The 14,430-nt window shown below is 45.1% G+C and overlaps 1 protein-coding gene across 1 annotated transcript in view; it reads right to left on the bottom strand.

Moving 5' to 3' along the window:
* The window catches only part of LOC137009353 (alpha-2,8-sialyltransferase 8F-like), a 54,888-nt gene that overhangs the window by 5,837 nt on the left and 34,621 nt on the right, over window positions 1-14,430 (bottom strand). Inside the window, exons 4-6 of the mRNA XM_067371499.1 lie at window positions 1,102-1,246; window positions 703-815; window positions 526-603 (exon numbers count right to left, since the gene is read on the bottom strand). Coding sequence (XP_067227600.1) covers window positions 526-603; window positions 703-815; window positions 1,102-1,246 — 336 coding nt within the window. The remainder of the gene's footprint in view (window positions 1-525; window positions 604-702; window positions 816-1,101; window positions 1,247-14,430) is intronic.

Here is a 14,430-nt window from a genome sequence, read left to right as displayed (position 1 = left end):
CAGCGTCCTTTGTTTTTACATAATCATAAAATCATTTTCATTTTCACAAAATCATAATTATGCAAAAGCTCTTTTTTTTTTTTTTCAAATTAAATGCTATAGTATGAGCAGCAAGAGAGATTTGATGTGTGGACTGAATTTGATGGCGTTGCACTGCATAACAGTTAAGTTATTGAATATTTTTTATAATAAAAATCATAAAGATTATCCAAATCTCCCAGATTTCATTAAAAATTAATTCATGTTCCGAAAATGGTTTGGAACAACATGAGGGTGAGTAAATGACAAAATTTAAATTTTTTGATGAACTAACCCTTTAATGTGATAAGATTAAACTGCAATATCATAAAACTAGTTTACACATTGCTATTTATCTTCACGAACAGAACTATTAACATACTTGTTTTAAATGCTTACAAATCAGCAGAAATATCTTTGAACAGTTACAGCAAACTCTATTGCTGGCATTAGACCAGAAATACACTATAATAGTTACTCCCCATCCTTAAAAAGAAAAACACTGACTCAAGCTGGCTGGGGTTGATTGTTATCAGATCGGTCTTCATCCCAACATCACTGTCATTAACCGCTGCCAAATTAAACCTGAAAGAGAGAAAACATCATATTAACAGGAAGGATGGATGAATCCTGACGGATGTGTTGTGGTCAGTGAGGGAGCAAGGAATGATGGGATGTGTTTACCGTATGACGAAGTCTGCGCTGTCAATCTCACGTCCACAGCTGCTGTTTTTCAAAATCCCACCACTGCCGACCACAGCACACCGACCCAGACGCCGACCGGACCAGGGGATGTCCTGCATATACACACACACACACACACACACACACACACACACACACACACACACACACACACACGTATTTCTATCATTATGAGGACATTCCATAGACATGATGATTTTTATACTGTACAAACTGTATATTCTCTCCCTTAACCCTAAGTCTACCCATCACAGAAAACTTTCTACATTTGTACATTTTTTTAAAAACATGATTTATAAGATGTTGACCAAGGATTTCCCCATCTTTTGCAATCATATTTTGTCCTCATATTGTTGGGTTTACCAGAACCACACACACCTCGGGCAGCATACTGTGAAGTGCTTCAGTCATTTTGTATGTTTTTGTTGTGCTTGTTTCATATGGGATGGTTTGATTGACGGCTGTGTTGCGTTTGGTGATGATGAATGATTCTGTGGCATTACAACAAAACTGCAGCCTGACTCTGTCATGAACAGAGAGAGAGAGAAGAGTTTGAGGATCTGACATGTAAAATACTCAATCTGTATCACTGACATGTAACATCACAAACACACAGTCAGAACAAATCATATTCAATGAGATCTCTTTTAATTGCTTCACATGACAATGGGACTTGCTCAACAACTTCTCTTCTCATGGACATACAATGAAGACCATCAGTACAATCAACTTGAGAAAAAAAATGTACACCTTGAATGCAATTGTAACCCCGGTTAAATGAAGTGTAATTGAAGGGCATGGTTTAATTTATTCACAATTTAGTAACATAATATTTCTCTAATAAAGGTTGAAAAGAAATGTAAAGTTATTAAAGGGATAGTTCACCCAAAAATGAAAATTTGATGTTTATCAGCTTACCCCCAGTGCATCCAAGATGTAGGTGACATTTTCTCTTCAGTCGATCACAAATGATGATTTTTAACTGCAACCGCTGCCGTCTGTCATTCAAATAATTGCAGTAGATGGGAACTTCATCTATAAGAGTGAATAAACCTTGCTTAGACAAATCCAAATGAAACCCTGCGGCTCGTGACGACACATTAATGTCCTAAGACATGAAACGATCGGTTTGTGTGAGAAACCGAAAAAAGTATTTATATAATTTTTTACCTCTAATACACCACTATGTCCAACTTCGTTCAGCTTCCTGCTAGTGAGGTCAAAAAACGCGTTCTGAAGACGGAAGTGATGTCTCGCCCATATACTTCAATGAGCGCGAGACATCACTTCCGTTGTCAGAGCGCGATCTGACCTCACTCACCGGAAGCTGAACGGAGTTGGACATAGTGGTGTATTAGAGGTAAAAAATGATATAAATACTGTTCGGTTTCTCACACAAACCAATCGTTTCGTGTCTTAGGACATTAATGTGTCGTCACGAGTCGCAGGGTTTCATTTGGATTTGTCTAAGCAAGGTTTATTCACTCTTATAGATGAAGTTCCCAATCAGTGCTATTATTTGAATGACAGAGGGCAGCGGTTGCAGTTAAAAATCATAATTTGTGATCGACTGAAGAAAAAAATGTCACCTACATCTTGAATGCTGTCACGGTGCACACAAGAACAAGATGGTAAGATCCAAAGGCAGCGATGTTTATTACAGGAAGCTCCAAGCATGTAATCCAGAACACAGGCAAAGGGTAAACTCCACAAAAACAGTCAAATACAGAAAGCCAGAGAAACAAAAGTGCCCGTAACAAAATACAACAAACCACAACTGAGGACAGAAACAACTGAAATTAAATAGACAGACACTGATTACAAAATACATGACAGCTGGGTGTAATGATGTGATAAAGGGATAATGAGTCCGGCAGTGCGTTATGGGTAGTGTAGTCAATGGGGTGAAAACAGTCCAGGATGGAGTGCCCTCAAGTGGCTAATTCGGGCACTCTCACTGACGGTCGTGACATTACCCCCCCTCAAAGGAGCGGCTACCAGACACTCCACCAGACAAAACAAAAACGAAAAACACAAAAACTCAGGAGGGAGGTGGACAGGAGGAGGATCAGGGGGAGGGATGGTGGGCCAGGACCAGAGTCTCCAACAGAAGGCCAGGGGGGAGCCGGGGGAACTGTCCATGGAGACTCTAGTGGGGTCAGGGTTCTGGCAAGTTGTCAAGGCGGTGCTGGAGGAACTGACCAAGCGGGTGTCAACAGACCTGGGGTCCTGGCCGACAGCCAGGGTGGCACTGGGGGAACCGACCAGGCTGGTTCCAGTGGTTCTGGAGTCCTGGCTGAGTGCCAGGGTGGCGCTGGAGAAATTGACCAGGCTGGTTCCAGCGGGTCTGGAATCCTGGCTGATTGCCAGGGTGGTGCCGGAGGAACTGACCAGGCTGGTTCCAACGGTTCAGACGGCCTGGGCAGTGGCGGCAGGGCAGTAGGCTTGGACGGCGGCGGCAGGGCAGTAGGCTTGGACGGCGGCGACAGGGCAGTAGGCTTGGACGGCGGCGACAGGGCAGTAGGCTTGGACGGCGGCGACAGGGCAGTAGGCTTGGACGGCGGCGACAGGGCAGAAGGCTTGGACGGCGGCGACAGGGCAGAAGGCTTGGACGGCGGCAGGGCAGTAGGCTTGGACGGCGGCGACAGGGCAGTAGGCTTGGACGGCGGCGACAGGGCAGTAGGCTTGGACGGCGGCGACAGGGCAGTAGGCTTGGACGGCGGCGACAGGGCAGTAGGCTTGGACGGCAGTGACAGGGCTGGCCAAGGGTGCTTCGTGGCCGTATCAGGGAGAACGAGCAGCTCGGTGACTGCCTCCGTGGCCGTATCAGGGAGAGCGGCCAGCTCGGTGACGGCCTCCGTGGCCGTATCAAGGGGAGCGGACAGCTCGGTGACGGCCTCCGTGGCCGTATCAAGGGGAGCGGACAGCTCGGTGACGGCCTCCGTGGCCGTATCAAGGGGAGCGGACAGCTCGGTGACGGCCTCCGTGGCCATATCAGGGAGAGCGGACAGCTCGGTGACGGCCTCCGTGGCCGTATCAAGGGGAGCGGACAGCTCGGTGACGGCCTCCGTGGCCATATCAGGGAGAGTGGCCAGCTCGGTGACGGCCTCCGTGGCCGTATCAGGGAGAGCGGACAGCTCGGTGACTGCCTCCGTGGCCGCATCAGGGAGAGCGGACAGCTCGGTGACGGCCTCCGTGGCCGTATCAAGGGGAGCGGACAGCTCGGTAACGGTCTCCGTGGCCGTATCAGGGAGAGCGGAGGACTCAGGGACGAAAGCGTGCTCAGGCTGGAGCTGCTCAGGGACGGCAACGTGCTCAGGCTGGGGCTGCTCTGGGACGGCAGCGTGCTCAGGCTGGGGCTGCTCTGGGACGGCAGCGTGCTCAGGCTGGGGCTGCTCTGGGACGGCAGCGTGCTCAGGCTGGGGCTGCTCTGGGATGGCCGCGTGCTCAGGCTGGGGCTGCTCTGGGATGGCAGCGTGCTCAGACTGGAGCTGCTCAGGGACGGCAACGTGCTCAGACTGGAGCTGCTCTGGGACGGCCGCGTGCTCAGGCTGGGGCTGCTCTGAGACGGCAGCGTGCTCAGGCTGGGGCTGCTCTGGGACGGCAGCGTGCTCAGGCTGGGGCTGCTCTGGGATGGCCGCGTGCTCAGGCTGGGGCTGCTCTGGGATGGGAGCGTGCTCAGACTGGAGCTGCTCAGGGATGGCAACGTGCTCAGACTGGAGCTGCTCAGGGACGGCAACGTGCTCAGACTGGAGCTGCTCTGGGACGGCCGCGTGCTCAGGCTGGGGCTGCTCTGAGACGGCAGCGTGCTCAGGCTGGGGCTGCTCTGGGACGGCAGCGTGCTCAGGCTGGGGCTGCTCTGGGACGGCAGCGTGCTCAGGCTGGGGCTGCTCTGGGACGGCAGCGTGCTCAGGCTGGGGCTGCTCTGGGACGGCAGCGTGCTCAGGCTGGGGCTGCTCTTGGACGGCAGCGGGCTCAGGCTGGGGCTGTTCTGAGAGCATCCTCCAGGCACGCAAGACCGGCAAAACATAGAACGTGAGGACAGCCCTCTTGGCCATCACCGGACTGATAGGGAGAGCATGCCGTACTGGAGCGGACTCACTGGCTGGAGCGGACTCACTGGCTGGAGCGGGCTCTGTAGTAGACCCACTGGCTGGAGCGGGCTCTGTAGTAGACCCACTGGCTGGAGCGGACTCACTGACTGGAGCGGACTCACTGGCTGGAGCGGGCTCTGTAGTAGACCCACTGGCTGGAGCGGACTCACTGGCTGGAGCGGACTCACTGGCTGGAGCGGACTCACTGACTGGAGCGGACTCACTGACTGGAGCGGACTCACTGACTGGAGCGGACTCACTGGCTGGAGCGGATTCACTGGCTGGAGCGGACTCACTGGCTGGAGCGGACTCTGTAGTAGACTCACTGGCTGGAGCGGGCTCTGTAGTAGACCCACTGGCTGGAGCGGACTCACTGACTGGAGCGGACTCACTGGCTGGAGCGGACTCACTGGCTGGAGCGGGCTCTGTAGTAGACTCACTGGCTGGAGCGGGCTCTGTAGTAGGCCCACTGGCTGGAGCAGACTCACTGACTGGAGCGGACTCACTGACTGAAGCGGGCTCTGAAGTGGACTCACTAACTGAAGCAGGCTATGGAGTGGACTCACTGACTGGAGCGGGCTCTGGAGTGGACTCACTGACTGGAGCGAGCTCTGGAGAGGCCTCCGGGTCTTGGGGGATGGAAGCCTTCCTCCTCCTCTTCCTCCTTTTAGATGTGGGAAGCGGAGACTCAGTGCCAACCTCCTCTGAGGCCTCTGAAGCAGATTCACGGGCTGGGACGCACTCATGGACTGGAGCAGGCCTTGGAAAAGACACACGGGCTGGAGCGGGTGCTGGAGGTAGTCGAAGCGGCCCATTCCCACGCAGATGCAGGTAATTGGAGAAATTCCAAAAGTTTAATCCCCTTACCAGCTCCATCTCCCACTGTGGCAGAGGTTTATCCAAACAGTTATTAATTGTGTCTTTGAGGACCGTATAAGAGAGACCATACCCCTCCGCCCGTGACCAGAACTTCTGGACGAATGCCCGCACTCCCATTCTCCTCTGGCGGAGAGTTGCCAAAAGGGCCTGAGCTTCCTCAGCCCCCACTGATGACCGGAGTCTCCTGCTGCTGGATCCTTGCATAGCGGTGGTTTGTTCTGTCACGGTGCACACAAGAACAAGATGGTAAGATCCAAGTGCAGCGATGTTTATTACAGGAAACTCCAAGCATGTAATCCAGAACACAGGCGAAGGGTAAACTCCACAAAAACAGTCAAATACAGAAAGCCAGAGAAACAAAAGTGCCCGTAACAAAATACAACAAACCACAACTGAGGACAGAAACAACTGAAATTAAATAGACAGACACTGATTACAAAATACATGACAGCTGGGTGTAATGATGTGATAAATGGATAATGAGTCCGGCAGTGCGTTATGGGTAGTGTAGTCAATGGGGTGAAAACAGTCCAGGATGGAGTGCCGTCAAGTGGCTAATTCGGGCACTCTCACTGACGGTCGTGACAGAATGCACTGGGGGTAAGCAGATAAACATCAAATTTTCATTTTTGGGTGAACTATCCCTTTAAAGAACATTAAAAAATATAGTAGATTAACTCCCTCGGGTCGACGTTCACGCCGGCGTGATCACCGCGTTTTTTTTTTCTAACCAGTGTGAAAGAGACTCTGTCAATGTTGCACATACAATTAAGAGTTATACACCATTTTAATCTGTTGAATATCTTCTTTTATTTGTGTACACTCAGATTAAAAACAAAATGTTGTGCTTTTTGTAAAATAAAGAAAACTAACATGATGCGTGATCTCTCGTCTCCCTCTGAAGGAAGTCCAATCTGATAGTTCTCAGAAAATGAACTGTAACTTAGTGAACACTAATCACAAAAAAATTAGACTTATGTCTAAAAAGAAACGTTGAAATGTCAGGTTTTAAATCGTGTAAGTCAAATCGAAAACAAAAATTCTGTGTTTATGTAATCTGTATGAAAAGAGAGCCATGTCAGAAGTCCGTGATTCAGCTCATTATCCGCTAATGCGGCCACTGCTCTGTATAGAAAACTGACATAAACATATAAGAATCCATCAATATTTCTCCAAATGTGCATGCTTTTAAGCTAAAAGCCTATATGAAATGCCACAGAGGTAACATAATTGTTCAGACACTTTGCATCACAGAAATACATTATATTTTAAAGAATATAATAGAATACCATTATTTTAAATTGTAATAATATTTCACAGTATTGCTGTTTTTTCTGTATGTTTGATTTACATTATGATGAGATTTGAGACATGATCAACGGAGGGTTTTTTCACAGCCTACCTGACTGAAAGAGCTCATTATTTATGCAGCTCATTAGAGATCTTTATGCGATTCTTTTGTCTTCTCAGGTGAGAATCACCCATTATTCATGATGATTCACGCCTCCATGCATACTGTGTTTCTTGACCAAAGATGTTTTGGGAAATGTAAATCTCTCTATTGTTTTATATGAACAAGCAGGCAGCATAATTTTTACCTCATTTTGAAGCAAAGAACTCTAGTCTACAACCTCAAATACCCAGAAGTCTTGTGAACAAAGATTTAATATATATTTTTTGGGTTTATTTCAGTGACTTAAGTTTTTTGTTTTTTTAATAACCACGCATAAAGGTTATTCCTTCAAAAACACAAACATGAACATACATGTTCCTCACATATTATTGTAGCCTAGTTTGTGCTGAATACAGTGTAATGACACTTTTGTCATTTATATGTTTATGAACAACTGAAAAAAGCACACATGTCAGGGCATGTCAAAACTTCTCCAGGTGCCAAATCAGCCTCAGACCCCTGAGGGTTAAGCTATTAAGAAGATTAACCAATGAGAGGTCTTTGTCATTGCGTGCCCTGCGTGTCGACGTGTATGCGCAATGATAGAAGAGACGAGCATGACAGAGAAGAAAAGACATGTAGGTTGTCGCTTTTAGATCGAGCTTCTACGTGGTTTGTGGATGAAGAGACAGTGGATTGTAATCAAACTGTATCGTGAGTGTAACAATGGATTATGATTCAGGTGGTGATGATGACGGGTGGCCTTCAGATACGGAGGTTAACCGAACTAAAAAGGCAAGGAAAAATCATGGTCTGAAGCGAGTAGTGGAGGAGAGAGTACTCTATGACAAACTACCAAAAAGATCAGAGCTAAACCTAGTGGAAGCAGTAGGTTTGATGATGATAAACAGGAAGAGTGGAAAGTCATTATTACGCTTAGTAATGATAAAGGTCTCTTTCATCCAGTTCAAGTAACTAAAGCAATTGAGAAGGAAATAGGGAAAATAAAATATGAGTTCAGACATAAGGAGATCTCAGCCAGGAAGGCCAGCACCTCCACAGCAGCCATGCAATCATAAGTGTAAAGTTGGGGAGAACACCTTGTTTGTAGAAAAGAAAAGTTGTTACAGGGGTCATGAACTGCATTGTTTTATAATGTTTCCTGAGGTGCACTTATAATGTTAGTGTGCTTTTTCATCCAAAATTGTCATAATTTAGAAATAAAAGGCATTTTTCCTACCCTGATTTTAGCCTTTGATTTGAACGCTCTGTTTTAAGGGGCGTGTCTGCTGTGAGACTTCAGTGTAAACGCCCACTGCTGTGATTGGCTGACATCTTTGCATATGAAATATCCAAGTATTACTCTCGCTTTTAGTGCGTTTGTACTATTACAGCTCTGTGTTGCATTATATTTAGATCGTGGCATGAAAGGTTGCAGTGATGAACATTGTAGTCAATCACAGACATGTTGTTGAGCTCATGAAAGCAGTGATCTCGTCATTGAAACTCAATTTCTGCTCACTAACGAATGCTTTCATCATAACTAACAGTGATGTAACTAAGAGATTTGTTGAATAAAACGGGAGTTTTGGCGCGAGTCCAGAACTCAGTCACTGATAAACTTGCACTGTTTGATTGACAGCTCCAGAGATTGTAAAGGGAGCGCTCTTTGATCACTTCCTATATATAATACAGTATAATCACCATTTAAATAACAGATTATTTTCATCCTACTACGAGAAACAAGGTGAAGTTGAGCGTTTAGTCACTGGTTTGATTTACTGATAAAAAGTAAACTGGCACACAGATAAAGATCATCTGACTGTACATGAATCATTAATATCAGATCAGGCATTAGAATGAACACAGTTACTGACATGTTGTTGCATTACTGTCGAGTTCATATCGTAAAAGTCTGTTTGCAAAGCCTGCGCCTGAAATGCGACTGATTTACTAAAGAATCCATAGTGAAATGTATCGAATACAAATAAATAAAGCTCAACGGAGACATTCACATTGTTGAAAGTAAATAACGATATTAGCATTAGGATCCTTTGAAAGGTAATTATTTTAGTCCTGTATCGCTCTTCTCTCCTCCTCATCTCACTAACACACCAGTGGGCGGGGATTACATTGTAATGATGAAGTAGGCATTGATTTCTTCTGTGGGGGCGGCGTTTCATCTATCTATAGACACATTCCAGGATCAGTCGTTCACTGGGCCTGCTGTCAATAAAAGCTTTTATTGGACTAACAGGGAAGTTTTCAGTTCTGAAACTTATTCGATGACCTCTTATATATTATTATTATTATTATTATTATTAAGGCCTTTTGTATATGGTTTATTCCTGATACAGTCATTCAAAAATGGTTTGTTCATAATTATCAACTGGCAATACCAATATATAAACATGAAAGCTATCTATCTATCTATCTATCTATGGCCAAAAGTTTTGGGACGCCTGCCTTTATGTGCACACGAACTTTAATGACATCCCATTCTCAATCCGTAGGGTTTAATATGGAGTTGGCCACCCTTTGCAGCTATAACAGCTTCAACACTTCTGGGAAGGCTTTCCACAAGGTTTAGGAGTGTGTTTATCGGAATTTTCGACCATTCTTCTAGAAGCACGTTTGTGAGGTCAGGCAGTGATGTTGGACGAGAAGGTCTGGCTCACAGTCTCCGCTCTAATTCATCCCAAAGGTGTTCTGTCGGGTTGAGGTCAGGACTCTGTGCAGGCCAGTCAAGTTCCTCCACACCAAATTCGCTCATCCATGTCTTTATGGACCTTGCTTTGTGAACTGGTGCACAGTCATGTTGGAACAAGAAAGGGCCATCCCCAAACTTTTCCACAAAGTTGGGAGCATAAAATTGTTTAGCATTAAGAGTTCCTTTCACTGGAACTAAGGGTTCAAGCCCAAACCCTGAAAAACAACCCCACACCATAATCCCCCTCCACCAAACTTTACACTCGGCACAATGCAGTCAGGCAAGTACCGTTCTCCTGGCAACCACCAAACCCAGACTCGTCCATCGGATTGCCAGACAGAGAAGCGTGATTGGTCACTCCAGAGAACACGTCTCCACTGCTCTAGAGTCCAGTGGCAGCATGCTTTACACCACTGCATCTGACGCTTTGCATTGCATTGGTGATGTAAGGCTTGGATCAGCTGCTCGGCCATGGAAACCTATTCCATGAAGCTCTCTACACACTGTTCTTGAGCTAATCTGAAGGACACATGAAGTTTGGAGGTCTGCAGCTATTGACTCTGCAGAAAGTTGGCGACTTCTGCGCACTGTGAGCCTCAGCATGCGCTGACCCGCTCTGTGATTTTACGTGTCCGACCACTTCATGGCTGAGTTGCTGTTGTTCCCAATTGCTTTCACTTTGTTATGATACACTAACAGCTGACCGTGGAATATTTAGTAGTGAGGAAATGTCACTAATGGACTTATTGCACATGTGGCAACCTATCACAGTACCACGCTTGAATTCACTGATCTCCTGAGAGCGACCCATTCTTTCACAAATGTTTGTTGAAGCAGTCTGCATGCCTAGGTGCTTGATTTTATATACCTGTGGCCATGGAAGTGATTGAAACACCTAAATTCAATGATTTGGAGGGGCATCCCAATAATTTTGGCAATATAGTGTACATATGGAAAATGTGGAATCAAAATGTAAGAAAATTATAAACCTAATGAGAGCATTAGCTGGGAAAGACTGGGGAGCAGACAAACAATCACAATTTATAGGGCTCTAATGAGGTCAACAATAGATTATGGATGCTTTGTGTATGAAGCAGCAGCTAAAACACTTTTATTAATAAATATTTGAGGATTTGCTCTGGTGCGATGAGATCAACACCAACTAAGGCAATCCAGGTAGAGTTAGGAAAAGTGTCCCTCAGACCTGAGAAGACATAACTCATGCTTACATACTGGTGTCGCTTACGTGGATGTGGTAATGATAATCCTACCAAGAGTGTTATTAAAGAATGTTGGGAGTATAACTCTTTTCAAGATAATGGCTTTGGATGGGTAACAAAGGCTAAATCAAAGGAATATACACTGCTCAAAAAAATTAAAGGAACACTTTGAAAACACATCAGATCTCAATGGGGAAAAATATCTCACTGGATAGCTATACTGATATGGACAGGGTAATGTGATAGGAATGAAAGGATGCCACATCGTTTGATGGAAATAATAAGCAACCTACAGAGGACTGAATTCAAAGATACCCCGAAAATCAAAGTGAAAAAATTATGCAGCAGCCTAGTCCATTTTGCTGAAGTTTCATTGCAGCAACTCAAAATGGTACTCAGTAGTTTGTAATTGCCCCACGTGCTTGTATGCCTGAAAATGTCGGGACATGCTCCTACTGAGATGACGGATGCTGTCCTGGGGTATTTCCTCCCAGATGTGGACCAGTGCATCAATGACCTCCTTGACAGTCTGAGGTGCAACCTGGCAGCATCGGATGGACCGAAACATAATGTCCCAGAAGTGTTGTATTGGATTCAGGTCAGGCGAGCGTGGGGGCCATTCAATGGTATCAATTCCTTAATCCTCCAGGAACTGCCTGCATGCTCTCGCCACATAAGGCCGGGCATTGTCGTGCACCAGGAGGAACCCAGGACCCACTGCACCAGAGTAGCCTCTGACAATGGGTCCAAGGATTTCATCCCGATACCTAATGGCAGTCAGGGTGCCATTGTGTAGCCTGTAGAGGTCTGTGCATCCCTCCATGGATATGCCTCCCCAGACCATCACTGACCCACCACTAAACCGGTCATGCTGAACGATGATACAGGCAGCATAATGTTCTCCACGGCTTCTCCAGGCCCTTTCACGTCTGTCACATGTGCTCAGGGTGAACCTGCTCTCATCTGTGAAAAGCATAGGGCACCAGTGGCGGACATGCCAATTCTGGTGTTTAATGGCAAATGCCAGTTGAGCTCTGCGGTGCCGGGCAGTGAGCACAGGGCCCACTAGAGGATGTCGGGCTCTCAGGCCACCCTCATGAAGTCTGTTTCTGATTGTTTGGTCAGAGACATTCATACCAATGGCCTGCTTGAGGTCATTTTGTAGGGCTCTGGTAGTGCTCATTCTGTTCCTCCTTGCACAAAGGAGCAGATACCGGTCCTGCTGATGTGTTAGAGGACCTTCTACGGCCTGTCCAGTTCTCCTAGAGTAACTGTGCCGGGAGACACAGCAAACCTGCCTGGACGTTGGACTGCCTGTGCAACCTCTGTAGGGTCCAGGTATCGCCTCATGCTACCAGTAGTGACACTGACCCTATCCTTAGTGAAAAACAGTCAGAAAAAATAAGTAGGGGAAAAAAATGTCAGTGGCCTCTACCTGTAAAACCATTCCTGTTTTGGGGGTTGTCTCATTGTTGCCCATCTAGTGCACCTGTTGTTAATTTCATTAACACCAAAGCAGCTGAAACTGATTAACAACCCCCTCTACTACTTAACTGACCAGATCAATATCCCAGGAGTTTTACTGACTTGATGCTATTCTCTGATTAAAAGTGTTCCTTTAATTTTTTGAGCAGTGTAGATTAGACATTATTTGTTTTAACACTCCTACTCCTATTAGTAATATCCCTATTTGGTTGTTTCCAAAAACTGAGGTAGATTTAAATATAATGGAACTAAAGGATAAATGGGATGAGAGTGAGAAAGGACACATGGCAAGTCAATACATAAAAAGCAAATTTTACTGTTATTTAGATATGTATACAGATGGATCCAAAGATGAAGAAAATGGGGTAGGCATAGGAATATACATACCAACATTGAATGCAAGTATTCAGAAAAGATTACCTGCTCAGCTGTCATTGTATACGGCAGAGATTATGGTGATTATTGCAGGGTTGCAGTGGGTGGAGGATGTAAAACCAGATAGAGTGGTATGTTGTGTTGACTCTGTAGCAGCCCTTTACAGTATTTAAAATATGAAATCGAATAGAGAAGATTTAATGCTAGAAATCCATCAAAGTTTATTTAGATTGTGGAGGCTTCAGATAGATCTGACATTCTGAGAGAGCAGACAAAATAGCAAAGAAATCAACCAGGACGAGTGATTTATAAATATTCCCTTTGGTAAAGGAGAAGCTAAGGCGATAATTAAAAAATAAATGATGAAGAAATGGCAGGACAAATGGGACATGGATAATAGTGGAAGGAAATATTACAGTATACAGAAATTTATCAATGCAATGGGTGTGAATGGAAGGAGTAGAAGGGAGGAGTCAGTTTTAACCAGACTGAGGTTTGACCACACAGGGTTAAATAAAACATTGTTTTTGTTAGGTAAAGGTAAATCAGATGAATGTATGGAATGTAAAAATCACAGAAAATGCAAAACATATTCTGTTGCATTGTATGAAGTATAGGGAAAAGAGGATTAGATTAAAGCAAAAGATTAATCAGACAGGAAGAAAACGGAACCTTAAGGGTGTTTTGGGAACAACAGGGGAAGGGGTAAAAGATGCACAGAATGCTGTTGTGGAATATCTGAAGGGTACAGGGGTATATTATAGAATTTAGATAGGGTATCAAACAAGAGAAAACGTATCTCAAACCCGTTGCACACCGTTTCCAGGAAACATTTCGTTCAACCCGGAAAACATAGCAAAACGTTGCGCACTGGTTTGAACTTGAACGTGCACCTGATCTTTGCGATCTAATTTTACGAAATATAGATTAAAAGCCCTCTGAAAAGTGTACAAAAGTATTCAAATTAATTTATTTCAAGCCATCCAGTATCTGGATATAATCAATGGTAAAAACAATGTATAAAAACTTCATAATAATTTTTTGTTATTTAGTTGCATTAAAATGTTTGTTCCCTTTTTCATTTGTATTTCAATCTAAGCAGCTATAAATGTCATAGTGAACCGCATGATGATTATTGTTCAATGCAGTTCACCAACGCCATTGTTAGTTACCTGCGCCTGTGTAAGAGCAAAAATGAATAGATTATAATTGCTCGGTCAATTCTTCTTCTTCTCCGAAATGAATCGCATTTTTGAGTGCCTAAACATGCTCGAAAATGAATGAAACTTTGCACATGCGTCAGAAGTAGTGAAAATTTACGTCTGATATGGGTTTCTGAATTAGGTGTGGCAAAATGGTTCAATAGCGCCACCTACAAAATTTAAATTAAGCGTCCTTCGGTAGACACATATAACAGCCCAAGACCTACAAAAAAATCTCTGTGTCCAAAATCTGTAAACTCAACAGGAAGTGAGATATTTTGAATTTTCTCTGCAAAATTTTTGCAGTTTTTGCCATTTCCAGACGTTGTACTTTAACAAACTCCTCCTA

Source organism: Chanodichthys erythropterus, chromosome 20 (genome assembly GCF_024489055.1).
Source record: "Chanodichthys erythropterus isolate Z2021 chromosome 20, ASM2448905v1, whole genome shotgun sequence".
In the NCBI taxonomy this organism is placed as follows: domain Eukaryota; kingdom Metazoa; phylum Chordata; class Actinopteri; order Cypriniformes; family Xenocyprididae; genus Chanodichthys; species Chanodichthys erythropterus.
Note: the sequence above shows the minus strand (reverse complement) of the source record. Positions and strands in the feature narration are given on the sequence as shown.